At 36.5% G+C, this 18,502-nt stretch overlaps 1 protein-coding gene across 1 annotated transcript in view; it reads left to right on the top strand.

The window, feature by feature from the left end:
- Positions 1-18,502, top strand: part of LOC124162370 (carbonic anhydrase-related protein 10-like) — a 629,252-nt gene that overhangs the window by 550,699 nt on the left and 60,051 nt on the right. The window contains exon 5 of the mRNA XM_046538883.1: positions 8,061-8,156. Coding sequence (XP_046394839.1) covers positions 8,061-8,156 — 96 coding nt within the window. The remainder of the gene's footprint in view (positions 1-8,060; positions 8,157-18,502) is intronic.

Here is an 18,502-nt window from a genome sequence, read left to right on the forward strand (position 1 = left end):
CCTACACTGGATAAGTGAAGGTAAGGTGTTCCGCAAACTTGTACGCTTAGGAGTGAGGATGAGAAAAAACGGATACTCTCGAGATGTGGGTGTGAAAGAATATGTAGTGGGTGAATTGGACTGATAGGAAGAGAAGAAACGGAATCATAGATACTGTGGAAGAAGAAACCACTGGATAAAATTTGAAGGGGTACAGAGGGTTTGGTGCGGGTAAAAGATAATAATATTGTGTAAGGGGGAATAAAATTAAGCAAGCGAGGAAGGAGAAGAAAGAGGATAAAATCATAGTTTTAAAGGTAATTGATATTACTGGATATAGAAAAGGAAAGTGAAATTTGGACTTGGGAACAGTCGGCTTGATTCGCAAAATACCTCTTCCGCCTCAACCGTTCACCATAGAATACCACTAGAATACCATTCACTCTTACGCAAATATGTTTTGTGGCAGAAATCTTTTTTTACCTAAGTATACTTTGACCTTGATATGTTCAATCAAGATAAAGTCTCGTAAAATGGTATAAAATATTTTTTACCTGCACACTTTCCTCCTTATTTGATAAGTACTTCCTTAAAAGCTGGGCGCCGCGGCGCTGTCTTCAACAATAAAAAAATACACGTGACTACATTTTCGCGCCAGCTTTGAACTCTTTTCAAACTTGCTTCGCCATATATATTGACTGGCGTCAAAAACTTACTCAGATTTCTTCGCCGGAAACTGTTTTTTTCCTAATTTAATTTACCTTCCCGCTAGGTTGGCCGCGCCGTGGTCTGATAAAAAATCGTATCGCTTGGCAAAATCTCGAAAATTCGGTCACCCCGCAATCCATCACTGTCCCTGCGTTTTACTTTGATCGGCTTCACAAAGCCTTATCCCAGCCGGAATACGCCCAGGGAAACATTTTTTTGTTATTTCCGTCGAGGAACGATAAAGAATTTTTTTATGGCGAGCAAAGATTGTATTTAATCTCTTAGTGTTTTGGTGCTATGGTTATAAACCATCTGTAGTGTTGAACTTAAAGTATGGGATAATGTATGCGAGAAATCTACTCTAGGAGGGATTTTAAAAAATTGTTACACTAACACATAGCAAGTTCATATTTTTATTAACGCGAGAAAAATACATTTATACATACTGAAATGGGTACATATTTGAATTATCTTTATTATGCTTATAAGTGAATAAGACCCTGAATTTTTCGTCGGAATGGAGTGTTCAATTATATTTCCGTCAGAAACCCGTTTTGGCTACAAATGGTTTTAGCTCTAGGAATGCGTATAAGTAATCATTTACTTTGCAATCATATCAAATAATTTTAATCAAGTTAAATTTTCAAAGTGAGAGAAAAGGCTAAAAAGGAACTTTAAAATTTCTGTGAATGAGGATAATACTAATGCGGTTTCAATTTGATAAAATGTCATGGCTTTTTGTATTAAGTACAACTTAATTATGAAAACGTAGCTTTTTTTTGATAAATTTGCTAATTCGATTATTTACAAGTCTATTTACTGTTACTAGTCACTTAATTAATGCTGTCATATGCTCAATTACTTAATTAATACTGTCACTTAATTATCAAATATTTATTCTCAAATAAATTATATCGAAGTACTGGGAGTTTAATAAAGATTTTTTTGCAATATTTATCGATTTCCAAAAAGCATATGACAGTATTGATAGAGAGAGACTGTGGGAAAAGTTGGACAAGTTCGGAACTCCAAAAAAGCTAATAAACCTCGCTAAAACAAGTATGACAGACTCCACATGCTCAGTACGAATAAATGCACGGGTGTCGGAACCTTTCAGGATAAAGGCGGGCGTAAGACAGGGTGATGGACTATCCCCAATCCTATTCAACTTAGCAATAGAAGAAGCTCTTCAAAAAGTAGCAAAAATGGACGAAGGCGTAACAATTGGCTCCAGAATAAATATACTAGCTTTTGCAGACGATGTGGTAATTTTAGCAGTAAATTTAGACGACATACGCCGGCTTACAAAACTTTTCATGGAAGAAACAGCTAATCTAGGGCTAAAAGTAAATGATGGAAAAACTAAATATATACACTTTACAAGAAATGAAATGAACAGAAATCAAAATCCTCTCTACATAGACAACCACAAATTTGAAAAAGTGGACTCCTTTAAGTATTTAGGCGTTTTTATTTCAAGAGAAAACAAAGAAGCAATAGAAATACAAAACAGGCTAAATCTGGCTAACAGATGCTTCTACGCCTGCAACAAACTCATGTCCTCAAAATTACTATCACACACTACTAAAATCAGAATATATAAAACAATCATAAGACCCGTACTGTTATATGGAAGTGAAACTTGGAAACTGGATAAAAAGGAAGAAAGAAAATTAATTGTTTTTGAAAATAAGATCCTTAGGAAAATATATGGACCAATCTCTGAAGGAGGAGAGTGGAGGAGAAAACACAATAGAGAATTAAGAGAGCTATACAAGGATCCAGATGTAGTGTGCGAGTTTAAATGTAAAAGAATTAGATGGGCTGGGCACATTTTGAGAAGAGAGGACACTAATCATTTAAAACAAGTTATAATGAGGAATCCTGAAGGAAGAAGGCCAAGAGGAAGACCAAGGCGAAGGTGGTGGGACCAAGTGAAGGTAGATCTGGAGCGATTGGGAGCGACCGAGGAGGACGCAGGAAATAGAGATAGATGGAAGAGGATTGTTGGTGCGGCCAAATATCTACTTAGATATGTATGGCCCTGGGAGTAAGTAAGTAAGTAAGTAAGTCACTTAATTATTCATAACACATTTACATGAGGATATTTCGTTTGTAAATAATAAAAAAAGCCAAAATTCATTTTTGAAGTGGAGGTGAAGTAGCAAACTATTTCGTTAAATATAAAATATTATGCTGGGGAATTGAATGTACGTTTCTTCAATACGGTTAATGTATTTTTGGCGGTCACATATCAATGAAACTTAAGACATCTCAGAAGTGACCAATCTTGAGTCTCCAGCGTTGAATGGCCACAATTTTTTTATAGCTAATTCTTTGATTTTGACTTCCTAATATTTTGCTGATGATTCACAGAAGTTTTGGTGCTATTAAAGTTATCTCCTGTAGAAATAATTACCAGTTATTGCCCTACATTTAGCCAGCGCATCTTTTAAATGGTATGATTAAGTTTTGGCTAATGTATTACATCGGTGAGAGTTCATTACATAATCACATCCTTCATACTTCTTAAAAAGCCCTTAATCAATTCTTTAAAATAATGATATTATTGGATATCCTCCGGCTATGATAGGTTAACTTAAAATATAGTGTTCAAACCATTAAGATCTCTATTTTTTCCACTCTACGTTTCCCTCCACTGTTGGACATGTAGATCATTGCTTTCTTATTAGGCATACAGGTGTATGCCAAGTGATGCACCTGGAAATTTTGGCCTGAAAGTGTATAAAGATTAGGAACAAGAACAATAGGAACTCATCAGCAGCTACGGACGTCTCCAGCCGAGAGAAAGCCTCACTACCTTACGATGAAGGAGTAACCAATAAAACAAGCAAAATTCTTCGCAAGGTTGAGATTGAGGCGATTCATAAATTCCACATGCGAGAAATATACTTTTTAGACGGATGTCAGATACAAATCCAGAGAATTTACGAAATCCCCTGCGGAACTTTCGGCGAGAAATACATCGAGGAAATGGGATGCACAGTCAAAATTCCACTGCAACACCGACTCATACACGAAGTCATCCAATCAAGAAAACAAACCGAATTTTAATAGGGATAATGAATTAAAAATAAGCTGTGCATAGAACCTAGTTATCAGAAAAATAAGTCACTTCCCCCTTACAATCTACACTACCTCCACCTTCCATTTCGTTCACTCGAAATTGATGAAAATCCAACTATGCCAAATATATTCATTTTCCATTAATTGAGTGCCCCACGTCGAGCCATATCTCCAGTTCGTTTTTTAAATTATCATTGTAAAAGGTTAGATCACGACGCATTGCTTTTCGGTCTATTAATCCGTTACCGCTGTTATCTTCCTCCTTCAACCACACTTGCCGGACGTTCTTCCTTATAACACTGTTTTCAGCCACACCGCTTATCTGAGTGCCTACATGCTCCACTCTTCATGCTCCACCTTCTTCAACTTTTGAGCCTCTGGCATTTTTTCTTACATTCATTGGCAAACACAATGAGTAGAATTTTACGATCCATAAATTCCATTAAATCTTACGCATTGAGCCTCACCATGGATAGTTTCTTTTTTTCTAGCCCATTTTATCGTTTCAACTCAACTTGCCTTTTTGAAAGAATGTTTGAAGTTTTAACAAAATCTATAGACGTAAAGTAACAATTACCAATAACCGATGAATGTATTCATAAAAATTATTATGAAGTCGACGGTGAAATAAGATACAATTTTCCTCTTCAAAAATGTAGAATTTTTTTGCTGAGACTAGTATTTGAAAATTTTGATCCCATTTTTATCCGCGATAAATGGTCTTTCAAGGAAGATAAGGAAAAAATATTTAGAATAAAAGTAAAATATTTTATTGCAATTAGGACCAAAATCTCTTCCCTCAGGGTATAAAACTTTATTATATATTTAAAATTGCCCAGTCCATTTGGAAGGTTTTCTCCCCAAAAGTTGAGTTTCCTTACTCCTCTGAAATAAAATTACACCCAGTAAGCATTTCGCGCGTCGTTTATACGGTGCTTTGTTGCCATCCTTTCACTTCGACTAAGGCCAGCTGACATCGATTGATATCCTCATGTATGACTCGAAAGCATCCCTCAACGACGTGTTGGCATTGCGACAGTTGCTATTTCCACATCACCTTACCTTATTTCGGACAAGGGCTCGCTAGAGCCCTACTTGGTTAATTGATTCACCGTAACTTAATGTTTTGCCCCGAGGCTGTTGGCTCCTCACTTATGTCCCCTCCAGAGGTACCGCTTCTATCTACTTGAAATCAAATGCTTTTCCCTATTTTACCCACTTTGTTGAAAAAATATCTACCGCTATTATTCTTGATATCCTTCCATGTTCTAGATAAAAATAAAGGTGCATTGATATTGGACGCATTAAAAAATTCTCACGCAATTTCCAATCGTTTGAAATGGCTATTGTCAAGGTGCCCCTTTGGATCTATCCAAAGCACTTAATTACTCTACACAAAATCACTAATAATAATTTACACTAATTATTACACTAATTTTTTATAATGGTAATTTACACTAGACAGAATCGTAATTTTGTTTGGTGTAGGCCTTACAGCTCCGAAAAGACCAGCTAACATCGATTGATGTCCTCAGACACGAATATTACAAAAGAGGATCCTCATGTCCGCCTCTAAATGTGTGGTCACTCACCGCAAATTTAAATGTGTTTGCGAAAGTCGCCACATGTGAAGCTGACGGTCAAAGTGGTCCAAATTTCACGGTGATAATAGATATCAAGAAGGACGTAAACCGAAAGTTATATACATGATGATGTGACCTGTGTAATTAATAACTATTCAATGCCATTCCTTGCAATATCAAATATCATGCTGCAAAATATTGGATACAAGTGGATCGTATTGCAGTCATCAAGCGTCGCGCATATTTTTGAACACCGATTAAAATGCGACCGAAGTTGCAACAGAAATCAGCCTTCTATGGGATGGAATTGGGCCTTCTCGATGATCGGCCCATCAGTAGCGGATCCAGGATAGGGACAAAGGAAGGGCTCACGGGGGGTCCGATCAAAATTACTATTCTATCTAGTGTAAATAGGATACCCGAGGGGGGGTTTAGCCCTCCTTAGCACCTCCCTGGATCTGCCACTTATTGTAACATACCTTAAGCGTGTAAAATAGGCCCTATGTTTAGAGCTAATTTGTATATCAATAAGTTTAAGTAGGTTAAAATTAGTTAAAGTGGGTCGGTAGGTAGTTAACTATATCAGAAAATATTACTTAATACCTTTGTGCAAAATGGCACCCTCCAAAAATTTCGATTTTATCTAGTGAATCCAAAATGGGGGCCCCTGAGCCCCATTACCCCCCCAAAGATCCACCACTGGTCCCCTTGTCCTCAGCTTTGACTCGGAAGCATCCCTCACCAACCCTGGCACTCTGACAGTTGCCATCACCGCGTCACTTTTCCACATTTCGAATAAAGGGTCGCTGGAGCCCTACTTGGTTAATGGATTCGCCGAACGAGGCGCCACTGGCAATTAAGGGCGCCTCGAGGAGCGCCGCAAGGTGGCGGGTGTGTCGGCCGCAGCCACCGCCTCCCAACTTCCGACCGCGGCGCCACCGTCGCCCTCCCAACTTGGGAGCAGTCAACCGCCTAGAGTGCCCCCACTCTTCCCCCCCCACCAAAACCGCTAATTCTCCACACCAATTCGCAAGTCGCAGTGGCATTTTCTTCCTGAGCGGAAAATTACCTCCGCTACATTTGCTCCCGAAGTTTCCCCCCGTCACCCAATCCAACATGATTTTTCATTCCTAATCGAAAAATTTTATTCCCTTCATGCAAACGCTCATCATCGTGGTCAAACTTCAGAAAAATCAGGATAGCCATGGGCTCTCAGGGAGAACTATAGACAAATACGGAAAAATTATAGGCTAAACTAAACTGATAGGCGTTAATAAAAGTATACGCTAATGAAAGCCGTTAATTTGTGTCTGGAGGCTGTTGGCACCTCACTAAAATATCCTGAGGTCGCAGTTATTATTTATGGGAAAGGAAATGCTTTTTCCCTATTTTACACAATAAGTTATGAAAGTAGCCAATTTTCCGGAAAACCTAAAATTTCAGGGAATATCGTGCGAAAAATCCACAGAGAAAAAATCATTCGCCTTGACTGGGAACCCGATCTGGGCTAATTCTTTTCTCTTCAGATTTTTTGCACTCTTTGTGCATTGCGGGTGACTCCATAAAATTATCGCCGTGCTTAGTCCCGGTAAACTTAAATTAGCGAGGGAATATGAAAAAGTGTGGAATGTATCATTTTAAGTGTGGATATTTGGTTATTTTTCCTTAGCCTGTTCCCGTAACGGCCTCTGCGGTGCTTGAACATCCTACTTCCGTCGTCTTATACATCCTACTACTAAGGCGTCGTTCAAGTGGTGCTCAATAACAGTCTAAATTGATTTTTATATCGTTTTTTCGCTTAATTTGTTTTCAGGTTTATGATTCGCTGCGCGCGATAACTTATTTATCCCCGGTAGATATGAATATGACAAAATACATTTTAAATAGTCGGAGAAAATGCTAAAATAGTCTGGTAAGTCAGTAAAAGTCAGGTTGATCATTCATACTGATACTTGAATGGTAACCCATTTTTCTCCGGAGTTTACTGCGCCAAGTGAAAAATTGTATACTTATTATGAATCTCTCTCAAAATTCTTCTGACCTAAAATTCTTCTTTATTTTCGAGGATGGTTTATTTCTTCCCCATAAATTCGATTAATCATTAGAATGAAGTGAATAGAAATGAACTATATGAAGTTAAAACGTATTCATTTTTTGTAATGAATCCACAGTGCAATAGCGCATTTTGAAACTGTTTGCTGTCCTTTTTCTAAAAATGTGATTCTTACATACAGTTAGTTATAAATTTAAATTATAGCGATATTCCACATAAATGTGATGAGTGTCCTACTTTATGATACGCTAAGATAATGCTAGTTTACCACCCAGTACTTCGTTGAATGCATTAAAAAAATTACTAAATAGTAGAATAATAAGAGTTGTATCAAGGGGAACCCAATAATCTAGAAGAATGGCTTTGAATAAGCTATGAGGCATGGTAAAAATTCTTTAACATTAGATTTGGCAAGTGTTTTAGTAATTTCCTCCAAATTTTTCGTGATCGGACCTCAAGCTTAAAAAACTTTTTTCATAACTTAAACCTTTGTTCGGAAACTTACATTGGCTCTTGGGTAGTGGTGTTGGTTTGTAAAACTCAACCATCTTTATACGCAACCGGCTCTTCCCTGGTGAAAGCGATGCTATTTAAATGCTACAAAATGTGTATTCTGTGCCACCTCGCTTATACGTAGACTTTTATTTCAGATACAAATATTTGGATTCAACTCGCAGCTTTACCGGAATTTCTCCGAATCCCTCCATAAAGCACAAGGAATCGTCGGGGTATCGTTACTGCTTCAGGTAAGCTCTTTTATGCTCTCTCATGCATGCATAAGCATTTAAACAGAAAAATGCCTTGAGCAGGTGTACGCATATGAAGAAAAGGTTCACCTCAATTAAAAAATTTATTTTACTCATTTTTCTCGTTATTATTTTATTTGGAACATAAAATTGGTATCTTAGGGTGGGGTTGTGACAGATCACATTCCTGGCCAACGTTTCGGAGGGGATGAAGGACTCCACCTTCTGGGCAAGTATGTGATCTCGTGCAACTCGACGTGAATTCACCCTGAAGACCGAGAATAGTCATTAATTTTAACCGCGGTAGCCTACCTTTTAGAATTAAGAAAAACGTATGTTTTCACTTAATTAATTATCTACAGGACCACTCTCAACCCATGTCAAACTACTTAATAACGTTTCGTTTTCCTATACCTCACTACCTATACAGAATTTTTGCCAACTAAACATTTTTATGAAAAAAATTACCATCAGATGATTTCGTTTGATTTTCATTTTTAATAATGTGTAAAATACAATATTATTTTTATTTTGTGCTATTTTTGGGCAGTTCTCACCAGAATTAATTTATTCATATAAAATTTAATCAGATGAGACCAATAACTCTGAATTGCTGTGCAAACTGGCATTGTACACGCGTCTGATATACATGATTGCTACAAAATGGTTGAATTTAACAAGTTTCTCGATTTATTTCGTGTTATTCTGCTGGATTTCGTTATATTTCTATCTTCAATTTCTTTTTTTATTACTTTTTAAATCAATTCCTACAAAAAACAAGTCCCAGCAGTGGCTCTATCCCTTCGTAAATGTAGTGTTTTGCCATTCATTATGGTCAGGGATTAGTACTAGTGCTTTTGAAGCAAATTGCAGCACATTGGTTGGCTTCTGACCTAAAATGGTATTTTTCGTGAGTATTGAATTATACAATCCCCATAAAATAGTGGCGGGGCAGTTTCACGAGGTATTAATTCCATAAGAGAATGCAGTGTTATTGAACATGAGCTTTAGCTCCCCATTAGTCATTAGCTTTAATAACGTTATTTTTTTCTTTCTAATACCGAATACTCGCCAGAAATCGTCAAAAGCCAGGCGTGAAAACATCACATGGACAGAAAAACTGACTAATGCCAATGAGTGTGATGATGCTCTTTAGTTCATTAATATTATCAGTTTTTTTCTGAAGCCGGTAATATTCATCGAGAGCCAACCTGCTTATTGTGAAGCCTCTTTGATGTCCATTAGGATACATGGTTTCATTGAATCGTTGAACGATGAAATTTGTCCACCTGATAGGTGCTCATGAAATATTTAAGGGTTGAAAAACAACAATACACGTTTTATACGGGCAGCATTCCTATATTTGTACCAAGGGTGTCGAATTGGTGCGACATATTTCAAATTATTTATTTACGAGCCATTATAATTTATTAACACGTGGTAAAGTATCTATTCAACTTGTGGAAGTGGGAAAAGGAATTGCATTTACCTCCCAAACTTATTCTCATGATATCTGGGGGATGTAGGAGTTTCTATTAAAACACCATAACATTTAGTAGACGCAGTCTTAGGCTCTTCCTCTTGCCTCTTCAAATGTACCCTTTACCCTGAAATGTACCCCAAATAAAACCCTCCGAAATTTTCTCTGGTTCTGGCCTTGCTTATATCTCGCCATATATCTTGGGTATTTGCTTATTGTGGTTGTGCCAGAATACATTTTTCATTCCTGGGGCCCGTGCAATAGGTATCATACCTTGCTGGAGTGGTGGAAGGTGAAAACTATGACATCTTAAACAACCGAATGATGTTTGTTAGTATATTTCAGACCGTCATCATTTAAATTCAATAAGGCACGAGAGTTCTGTTAGGTATTTTTTCAGCTGTTCAAAAATGAGGATGGGTTTTTTCATGGTGTAATGGCGTCATTATTCTAGCGATATTTCCCAAAATATATATGATATAGTCACCTAAATTAGATAAAAAATAAAAATTATATACAGAAAACAATTGTGGCTAATCACAGACCATGGTGTAGACGGTTTTAAGATTTCCCAGACCATCGTCCAAGTTATTTTAATAAAGAATTGACTAGATCTCCGAAGGGAAAAAATTTCCCAGCAGGAAAGCACGATTAACTTATAAATATCAAAAAAAGAAAAAAAATCATATGAAAATATGAGGCTTAGTACTGTACTTTGGTTGAAAATATTAATTTGTGTTCCGCTCAATATGACCAAATTCCATACCGATTCTTCAAGAGCTCCAACTTATTTTTACCAATCTTTTCATATCTGTTGAAACGGGTATTAATGATTTTGATGAATCAAGAGCTAGTTGTTAACATAAGAACAATTGATAAACTGAGTCTATGCATCAAATATTATTTTTCACCCGTGTATAACATTCCTCCGTATAAAATCTCCCAATATTTAATTATTATTTCATCGCATGAATCATATTGAGGTAAAGGCTTACTGCCAAGTCATACCATTTATTTGATCGTCAAACCAATTTGTTTATCATATTTATAGTAAAATTTACTGGCTCCATCGCTCTTTAATTTGTATGGTCGCTCTCCCAGAATTGCAGCTTCCTCATTCTTGCCGTATCGAACACTCTTTTAGCCCTCAAACTATGCATAATATTCGCTCGTTTTCTCCATCATCCAGTATTCCTAATATAATTTCAGCCCTCCAGCCTGTCTAACCTCCAACACGTATCATAATAATTAATGGCGATTTATATTAATACTTTTCCGGGGCAAAGAATTTGCTCCATTCTCTCCCATTCTACGTTCCCATAATCATTTTTTATTTAATTTAGGTGACTATATTCTATATTTTGGGAAATATTGCTAGAATAATGACGCCCTTACACCATGAAAAAACCCATCCATACTTTTGAACAGCTGAAAAAATACCTAAAAGAACTCTCTTGCCTTATTGAATTTAAATAATTCCCAACTACGTTCCCATAAACATATCAGGTCCATGTTATTGCACTTCATGACTTTTTAATAACCCAGGGCAATGCTTTAAAATAAATGCTGATGTTTATTATTATATCAATCCATACTTGAGTGAAGAATTCAAGGGTAAAATATAAATTCAAATAACAATAATTTAACTGCATGTATTTATAAATAGACAAAACGGAAACACATATTTTTTCAACAAATTTAAGTTTAACTATGGTTTTTCTGGAAAATCACACTCACGCTTAGTTCAAAACACTTATTTTATCGCATCCTAATTTTCAAAGGAAGCTTAGTATTGAGCATTAAAAACTACGTAAGTCTATAAATACTGATTTAAAAACGATTCAATAATGAGATTTTTACTGCGGAAGGTGGGAGTGCTGAGGACTGCTTGGTATGAAACCGTTGCTCCAAATATAGAATTCAATTTCTCATGCTAATTAAATCTCGGTAGGTACCGCAAGCGCAGGATGCTATAGACCTTTCTTGTGTTACACCCTACAGGTAATTCCCTCATAAGTGCTTATATATTAAGCATGGAAACAAAGCATTGTGTTTGAATCGAAATGGAGTCGAGTGACTTAATTGACTTAAATGACATAAAATCAATTTCAATCCGGCTGCAATTTGGTATCAGAATGGCAGGGCTTATTGCCGATTCGCAACATTATCTTTGCGTTTTTATGCATAAATAGGTAATATTGCAATACTTAGAATGATGTGATGCAGCCCACAATGTGTACCTATCTCAAGCTCTTTATATCCCTCCTTGAGGCTCTTATTATCAGCATCCTTCCTAATCTCTCATATGTACATGTCGCTAGGTCTTCGTCAGGGGACTATACCATCAATTCTTCCTTCCATTATGTTTTCCTCGTAATTGCTGTGTGTCATTACGTGGCAAATTCAATACGTTCTTCTATGGAGTGCAGCCCATTGTGCCCTTTTCTCTCCAATTCTTCTATATACCACCTATTCTTCTATATACCCATCATTTTATCCGTCTATTTTTTCGGCATCCTCCTCCTGCATCAGATCTCGATGATCTCTTCTCTTTTCTGATAACCTTTCACGATGGTATAAGCTTCTGAAACATTAAATACCACTGCCTGCACAACTGTTTTTACGTGCTATTTTATATAAAATGTTTTTTTTTGGGCAGTAGTAACTCGTTTGATAAAATTTCTCTTTCGTAGTGATTACCAGACCTCATGTTAAATTTTTAATGCTCGAAAATCCGTTTTACCATTGATTTGATTCTGCAAATGACAGCTTGATGCCAAAGCTTAATTTTTTCCGCCTGAATTTTTTAGTGTCAAACGTTTTACCAGGCTTTTTTATTTCAATTCAAGAATTTTAATATCAAATATTAGCTTTAGTTTAATTTTATTTGAGATATCTGAATTTACCTCATAGTTACTAATGTCGGCAATAGTAACGTTTTCCTAATAACTATACTTTATTTTCACTTTTGCAATTTATCAACCCGACAATATGTGTAGCAATGACGAATCATATGCATGTTAAGAGGAATTCTCACTTTCGCACCGGTAATATTCTCTATATTTTATTACTCGCTGAAAACTTTCACTTTCACCTTTCTGTTTAAAAGGTACATAAAGTAGACTTAAAATATGCTTGGATCTCCAATCCCAAAATTTTGCCTCAGTATTTTCTCCGATTATTAATTACTATATTTGAGAAAACGAGGGTCTACTCAATAAATCCTCAATAATCCCAATTGAAATTTAAGTTATAAACTAGTATTTCATGAGACACGTAAGTAACATGATATATTTGGCTTCAAGTCATAACAAGAAGAGATAAAATTGTTCCAAACCAAAAATTATTTGACTTACAGTGAGATATATCCTCATGAACACACTCCCTACTAACGTACTTGCACAAACATTCACATTTTAAGGCAAATTCAGGCGCGACTTTGTGTATGTTTTAAGCATCTATGGTGATACACATTCCCAATGCTGCACACTTAATTTCATATCAATTGACCGTAGCTCGAAAGTTATCAGCGCGAATTCCAATTAAAAAAAGGCACTAAGCTGCCAAAACATAGTTCGGTTCGTATTAAATTAAGGGTGAAGCATTACTGCTGTGAGCTTTTTTCATAACGATTATGGACATAATAGCGGGCGATTTCACAGATTTTTTTGTCTTGGTAAGCGAATCAGCAACCACAAATACGATTAAATGACAAACATTTACGAAAACTTAGAGAACGCCACCAGTTGAAAGGGAATGAGAGTCCTCGTGAATGGATGCGTTTCCAGTAGCTTCTGAATACGGAGGGAGAACTTTCATAGCACATAGGTATACATATTCTAGATCTCAAGCGCACCCGGCGAACCAGAACCCAAGCATGAGTCTTACAGAGACCTGCAGTTACTGTGCATACATTGGAGGTCAACCGTCAGATAGTTAATGGACGTCAATGTTAAAAGATCGGCGGAAGTCAGAAGGGGAAGAGAACTCTTGCGGAAGTCGACTTGTAGGGTCTGCGACCAGCAGCCCCCGTTGGCCTTGTATCCTGAGATCAAGATACCCTAGATGTCTGCTAGCGCGCACGGCGTGCAACTCCCTCCGTGAAACTTAGCCGTCGAATGCGATACATTTCACAGGAGTCACGGCAGCACCAGTGTGGCTGGTAATGTAAACTTGCGGATATTGAGGAGGCTTCGGCATTGCCCGTATCCTGGCGTTAATAACGGTTTTAATTAACTTTAATAATCATAGAGCAAGATAAAATATTAGCACAGTTTTCTGACTTGAGCGATAGTGCTGAGTTCGTATTCCTAGTTTACGCGAATTACTTGGATTTGGCGGCCTCGGTGGCGGTGGGATAAAGTCCTCGCCTGTCATTCTGTAGGTCGTGGGGTCGTATGCCGCCTGGGTTGGTGGTGCCTATCTAGGGCGTGTATGTTTGCGTAATGCTTTGTAAATGTTGGAACCCCCATTGTAAAGGCCGTAATGTGCTGTATACGGGGAAGTGGGAATTAAATAAATTAATCTTCTTACAATGGGAATTGCAACTATGGAAGCAATGACTACCAAGTAACCGAAGTATAAAAGTGAACTTCTCATCATAAAACTATTACAATATCCTATTTTAAACGTTCTTCATTCACTAGGGGCCTAATGATAATATTTATGCATATTTCATAATAATTTAACCATAGTTGGCAATTTTCAGTGCCAATTCCAAGTAACAATGGCTCTATGCCGCCAAAACGGGTCAATTGGGGTGAAGCATTACTGCTATGAGCTTTTTTGATATTAATAATAAACATGATATCGGGTGATTTAACAGAATTTTTTAAATTATAGTAATATAATTGCCTGTACATGCATATACAACTTGGCCTTTCTGAGTCGCAATGATTGCCAGGAAAGTGCGTTCCGGTACTGATATTCTTTCCATGATGTCACTGCATTAGGTATAGTACAGTAATAGCAAATATCATCTCTTGGTGTCAATGAATTATGTGTATTTGGCGGGTTAGGTTCTCAAAAAGTGTATGTTATGATGAGATAAAATTAATAAAAAATTGGTGTCGTATTTTTAGTGGAAAAAAACTCTTTTCGCGGTACGGCTAAAATCTCTTTTAACCCCAACTGGTTGTAATGGAGTCGACGATGAACTTCTCGGCGAGGAAAATTTGGCTTTTCCAAACTTAAGCTCGAGTGGGAATCGGTGGGTAATGTGCGATCGTATGATGTGACGTTAAAGTGACGTGCGGGTGTGATGTATTTCGTGGCTCGAGGCCAACTTCAACAGTTAGAAAATGCATTTTGGCAGGAGCACTTAGTCGCGTGAAACCGTCATCAAATTAGGATAAAGGTTAGGCTGGGTTGTGGAAGTTCATCGCTAAGTAGGTCACATAGTGCATCCACATCAGGTTAGTGACTACTTATTTTTAGTGGATATCGTAATTGACGCTAATAGTGTATGTATACGCTGAAAGGGACTTTACGCACTGTATATGTAGTATCAAAACTTGAATTGATATTTAAGATGTGGCTGCGACTATACTATTCAAAACAAATTATTTTATTTAGTTACGTTGGCTTTCATAGTTGACATGCGTTGGTGGTAGTGGACAAAGTGTTGATGCATAGAATGCATATATTTCATTTATTTATATCATTGGTCAATAGTTTTTCTAGGTAATTGGTCCAGCCACAGCGTAAATCTTATCTAACTTATGTTATTTTGGAGTCTCAGTTATGAACTTAAATTAAATAATAATTATTATTAAATTAAGTACGGAATTAAAAAAGGACTTTCATTTGCAAGTAACTTTAAAGTTATCCAATGGCGCTATAACACATCATTACATCAAGTGGTTTTTCTCAGAGCAACATGTATTTATTCTTGCAAAATTTCTCCTATAATTAGATACAAGTATCTTCAGATGAGCGTTTATAAAAATGAGGATTTTTCAAATGGAATTTCATGACGATTTATAATGAAAATATTATTTTTAGACCACCAGTCCATGAATCATAACTCAACTACAATATTTAAATCGCTTTATAGTGAGAAATGCACTTTTATGCATCGGTGAGTAGTCTTTGTTTCCATTGTCGCAATGCCCATATGAGAGGATCCAATACGTTCGTGTGAACTAAAAATACGAACTCAGTGTCTAATATCACTCACGTTAGACCAAAGGCATCATGTGCCTCAATCATTGAATACAGTAATCAATCGTAATATGGTAATAGCTCCAAACCAACAATTAGTTGACCGAAAGTGAGATCTACTCACAACAATACACTACCCACTAACATATATGCTGAAAAATTAACTTTTTAAGGAGTTAATTCAGGCGTGAATTTGTGTAAGTTTTAAGTATTTATGATGAAATCCAGTCCCAATACTTCACACTCAATTTCATATGACCCTAGGTCGGCAGTTTTCATTGCTATTTCCAATTAAAAAAGCACTTACCTGCCAAAACAGGGGCCGGTCGGTATCAAATTAAGGATGTATCATAACTGCTGTGAATTTTTTTAATATGAATGATAGAATTCCTATTGGATGATTTCACAGGTTTTTCGTTTTTTAAGCGAGTAAGCGACAATCATGCTCTAAATGTCAAGCATTAACAAAAGACGATTTAGGTAATACCGAATCACATTCCATGAAATTAGTTCCTAGAAAGAAACTTTTACTAATCCTACGCACATAACTACACTCTTTCACATAATCTCCCACACAGTCATACATGAAGCAATTCTGATCTCAGAAAATAAAGTTACCATTTACTCAGGGAAGAAAATCGCATGCATTAAGGATAAGGGTTAGCGAGGTGCAGTTCAACCAGGTAAAACTTCGGTGGATTCATTCATGCCGTTTAAGAACTCTCTTACTCAAAGTGCCTAATAGGTTGTTTGTACGCTTAACCAGCTTGGTAATCTAAGACTTCAAAGGATTGAGCAAAAGTATGCACCAAATGTTGTGAAGTAAAGTCTTTCTCGCTCATGAATAACTTACAAACATTGCTTCTGGAGTTCAATTTGGGGAGTGACTTCACCCCTCAACTCCGTATCGGCAAATACAGATGGCACTTGATTGATTTTTTGCTTATAAATCGTAGCATTTTGGTATCATATGTTTTCAAAAATGTGCTTCCTATATACTGTAAAGATTCCTAAAATGATGTAAGGAATTGATAAAGATGCAATTTATTACTTGGCCTATTCAATTTAATTTTTCTGTAAACCATGAAACAACATTCTTTAGATAAAGAAAAACAGTAGAACATCGACTTTAACGAAAAATTGGGTCGAATTAGAGTAAAACAATGAGACTAGACATGATGAATTTAATCTCGTAACTTTGCAGACAGAAATAAAAATACAATTACAAGTTGTACACAATCAATAGAGAAAATGGTAATACAAAATATCATGAGATTAGGAATCTCATTAAAACCGAAAATTTTGCGTTCCGATTTTGTATGTCCTTCCCTTGAAGACTCGATCAAGGTTTAATTTTTAATGATCAAATGTTCCTGGTGTTATATGCATAATTTAAAAAATATTTTTTCATGATTCATTCATTCGCTCATTCATTAATGATGCAAAAAATGTTGCAGCAAAAAGAGCTATAATGAAGAAGTTTATAATAACAGAGTAATGTCGGGCTATAGCCAAATAAGGATTTACACGTCAAATCATGCTTCTCCCAATTTTCCACGCTCGACTTTTAGATATTGTCCCCTAAGAAATGTATTTTTTTGGCCTCCCTTCACGCAAAAGTCGTTCTATCGAGGGCTGCATCGTTAAACAACAAATGTCATAACCAACACCGAAATACCCCTTTAAGAATTGACAACAAAGAAAACACAAGTTTTCATGACGTGTCCATAGGAGTTTCTTCCACAAAATGCAAAAAACTTTGAGATTACTATTGCATGCCCCTTTTGAAAACTGCCTGTATGATTTTACCTTCTTCTTTCATATAATATACTTATAGAATTAATGTTCTTTTAAGTCTATCATAACAGAACGATCACGTTGAATGTAGAGATTACTTGTTTTACGAAAAAATTGTCAAATATCAAGGTCTTTTATTGCTATGTTCCAAGCAATAGTTTCAAAGAAAACGATGATGGTCCAGGAATTTCCCATTGATCATTATGATTCAAGAAAAATAAATTGGCAGTGCTCAAAATTCGTGCACATTTCCCCGTCCATCTCAACCCGGACTCTCAAAACATGTGAAAATTTTTTGATATTCACCTCTTCAGAATTCCCAAAAAGTAGGGATGAGTCAATTCCACTTCTATCGATTCCAATTCTTTCAAACTGAGCCTCAATTTTCGATTCCGATTTCACTGATTCTTATTTGTTCTAACAGGTGAGATGTTGATTTTTTCGGTACGATTGCTGCCATTAAAATTTAAAAATTGAATGGTATAAAATAACAAAGACAAGTAAGCGGGCCAAAAAGTATAATTTTTGAGTGTAGCGAATAGTATTATTAATATATATCCTCGTACGTAATGAAATAATAGGCATTTTCACTATATCAGCCATTAATTGTTAACTTAAAAATGCACAAAATTCTTGTTCATTTGCCCCTGCATCTCAACTGGAAAACATCTGAAAACTCTTTCAAAACATCTGAAAATTTTGAGATGCTCTTGAGAATTTCCCAAAAGGAACCGCATCTACTTGACCGACCAGGACAACAACCCACTCCTATTACCCGAAGCACCTCTAGAGTAGGACAGGTTCGGTATCCGCCATAGCAGACGACTACCACGACGCCGGGCGTAGAAATGCAAACTGGTGCCGCTGGGATTTAAAAGCAACGACTGACGACGGTGAGCAGGTACCA

This window comes from Ischnura elegans, chromosome 7, assembly GCF_921293095.1.
Source record: "Ischnura elegans chromosome 7, ioIscEleg1.1, whole genome shotgun sequence".
Classification (NCBI taxonomy): Eukaryota; Metazoa; Arthropoda; class Insecta; order Odonata; family Coenagrionidae; genus Ischnura; species Ischnura elegans.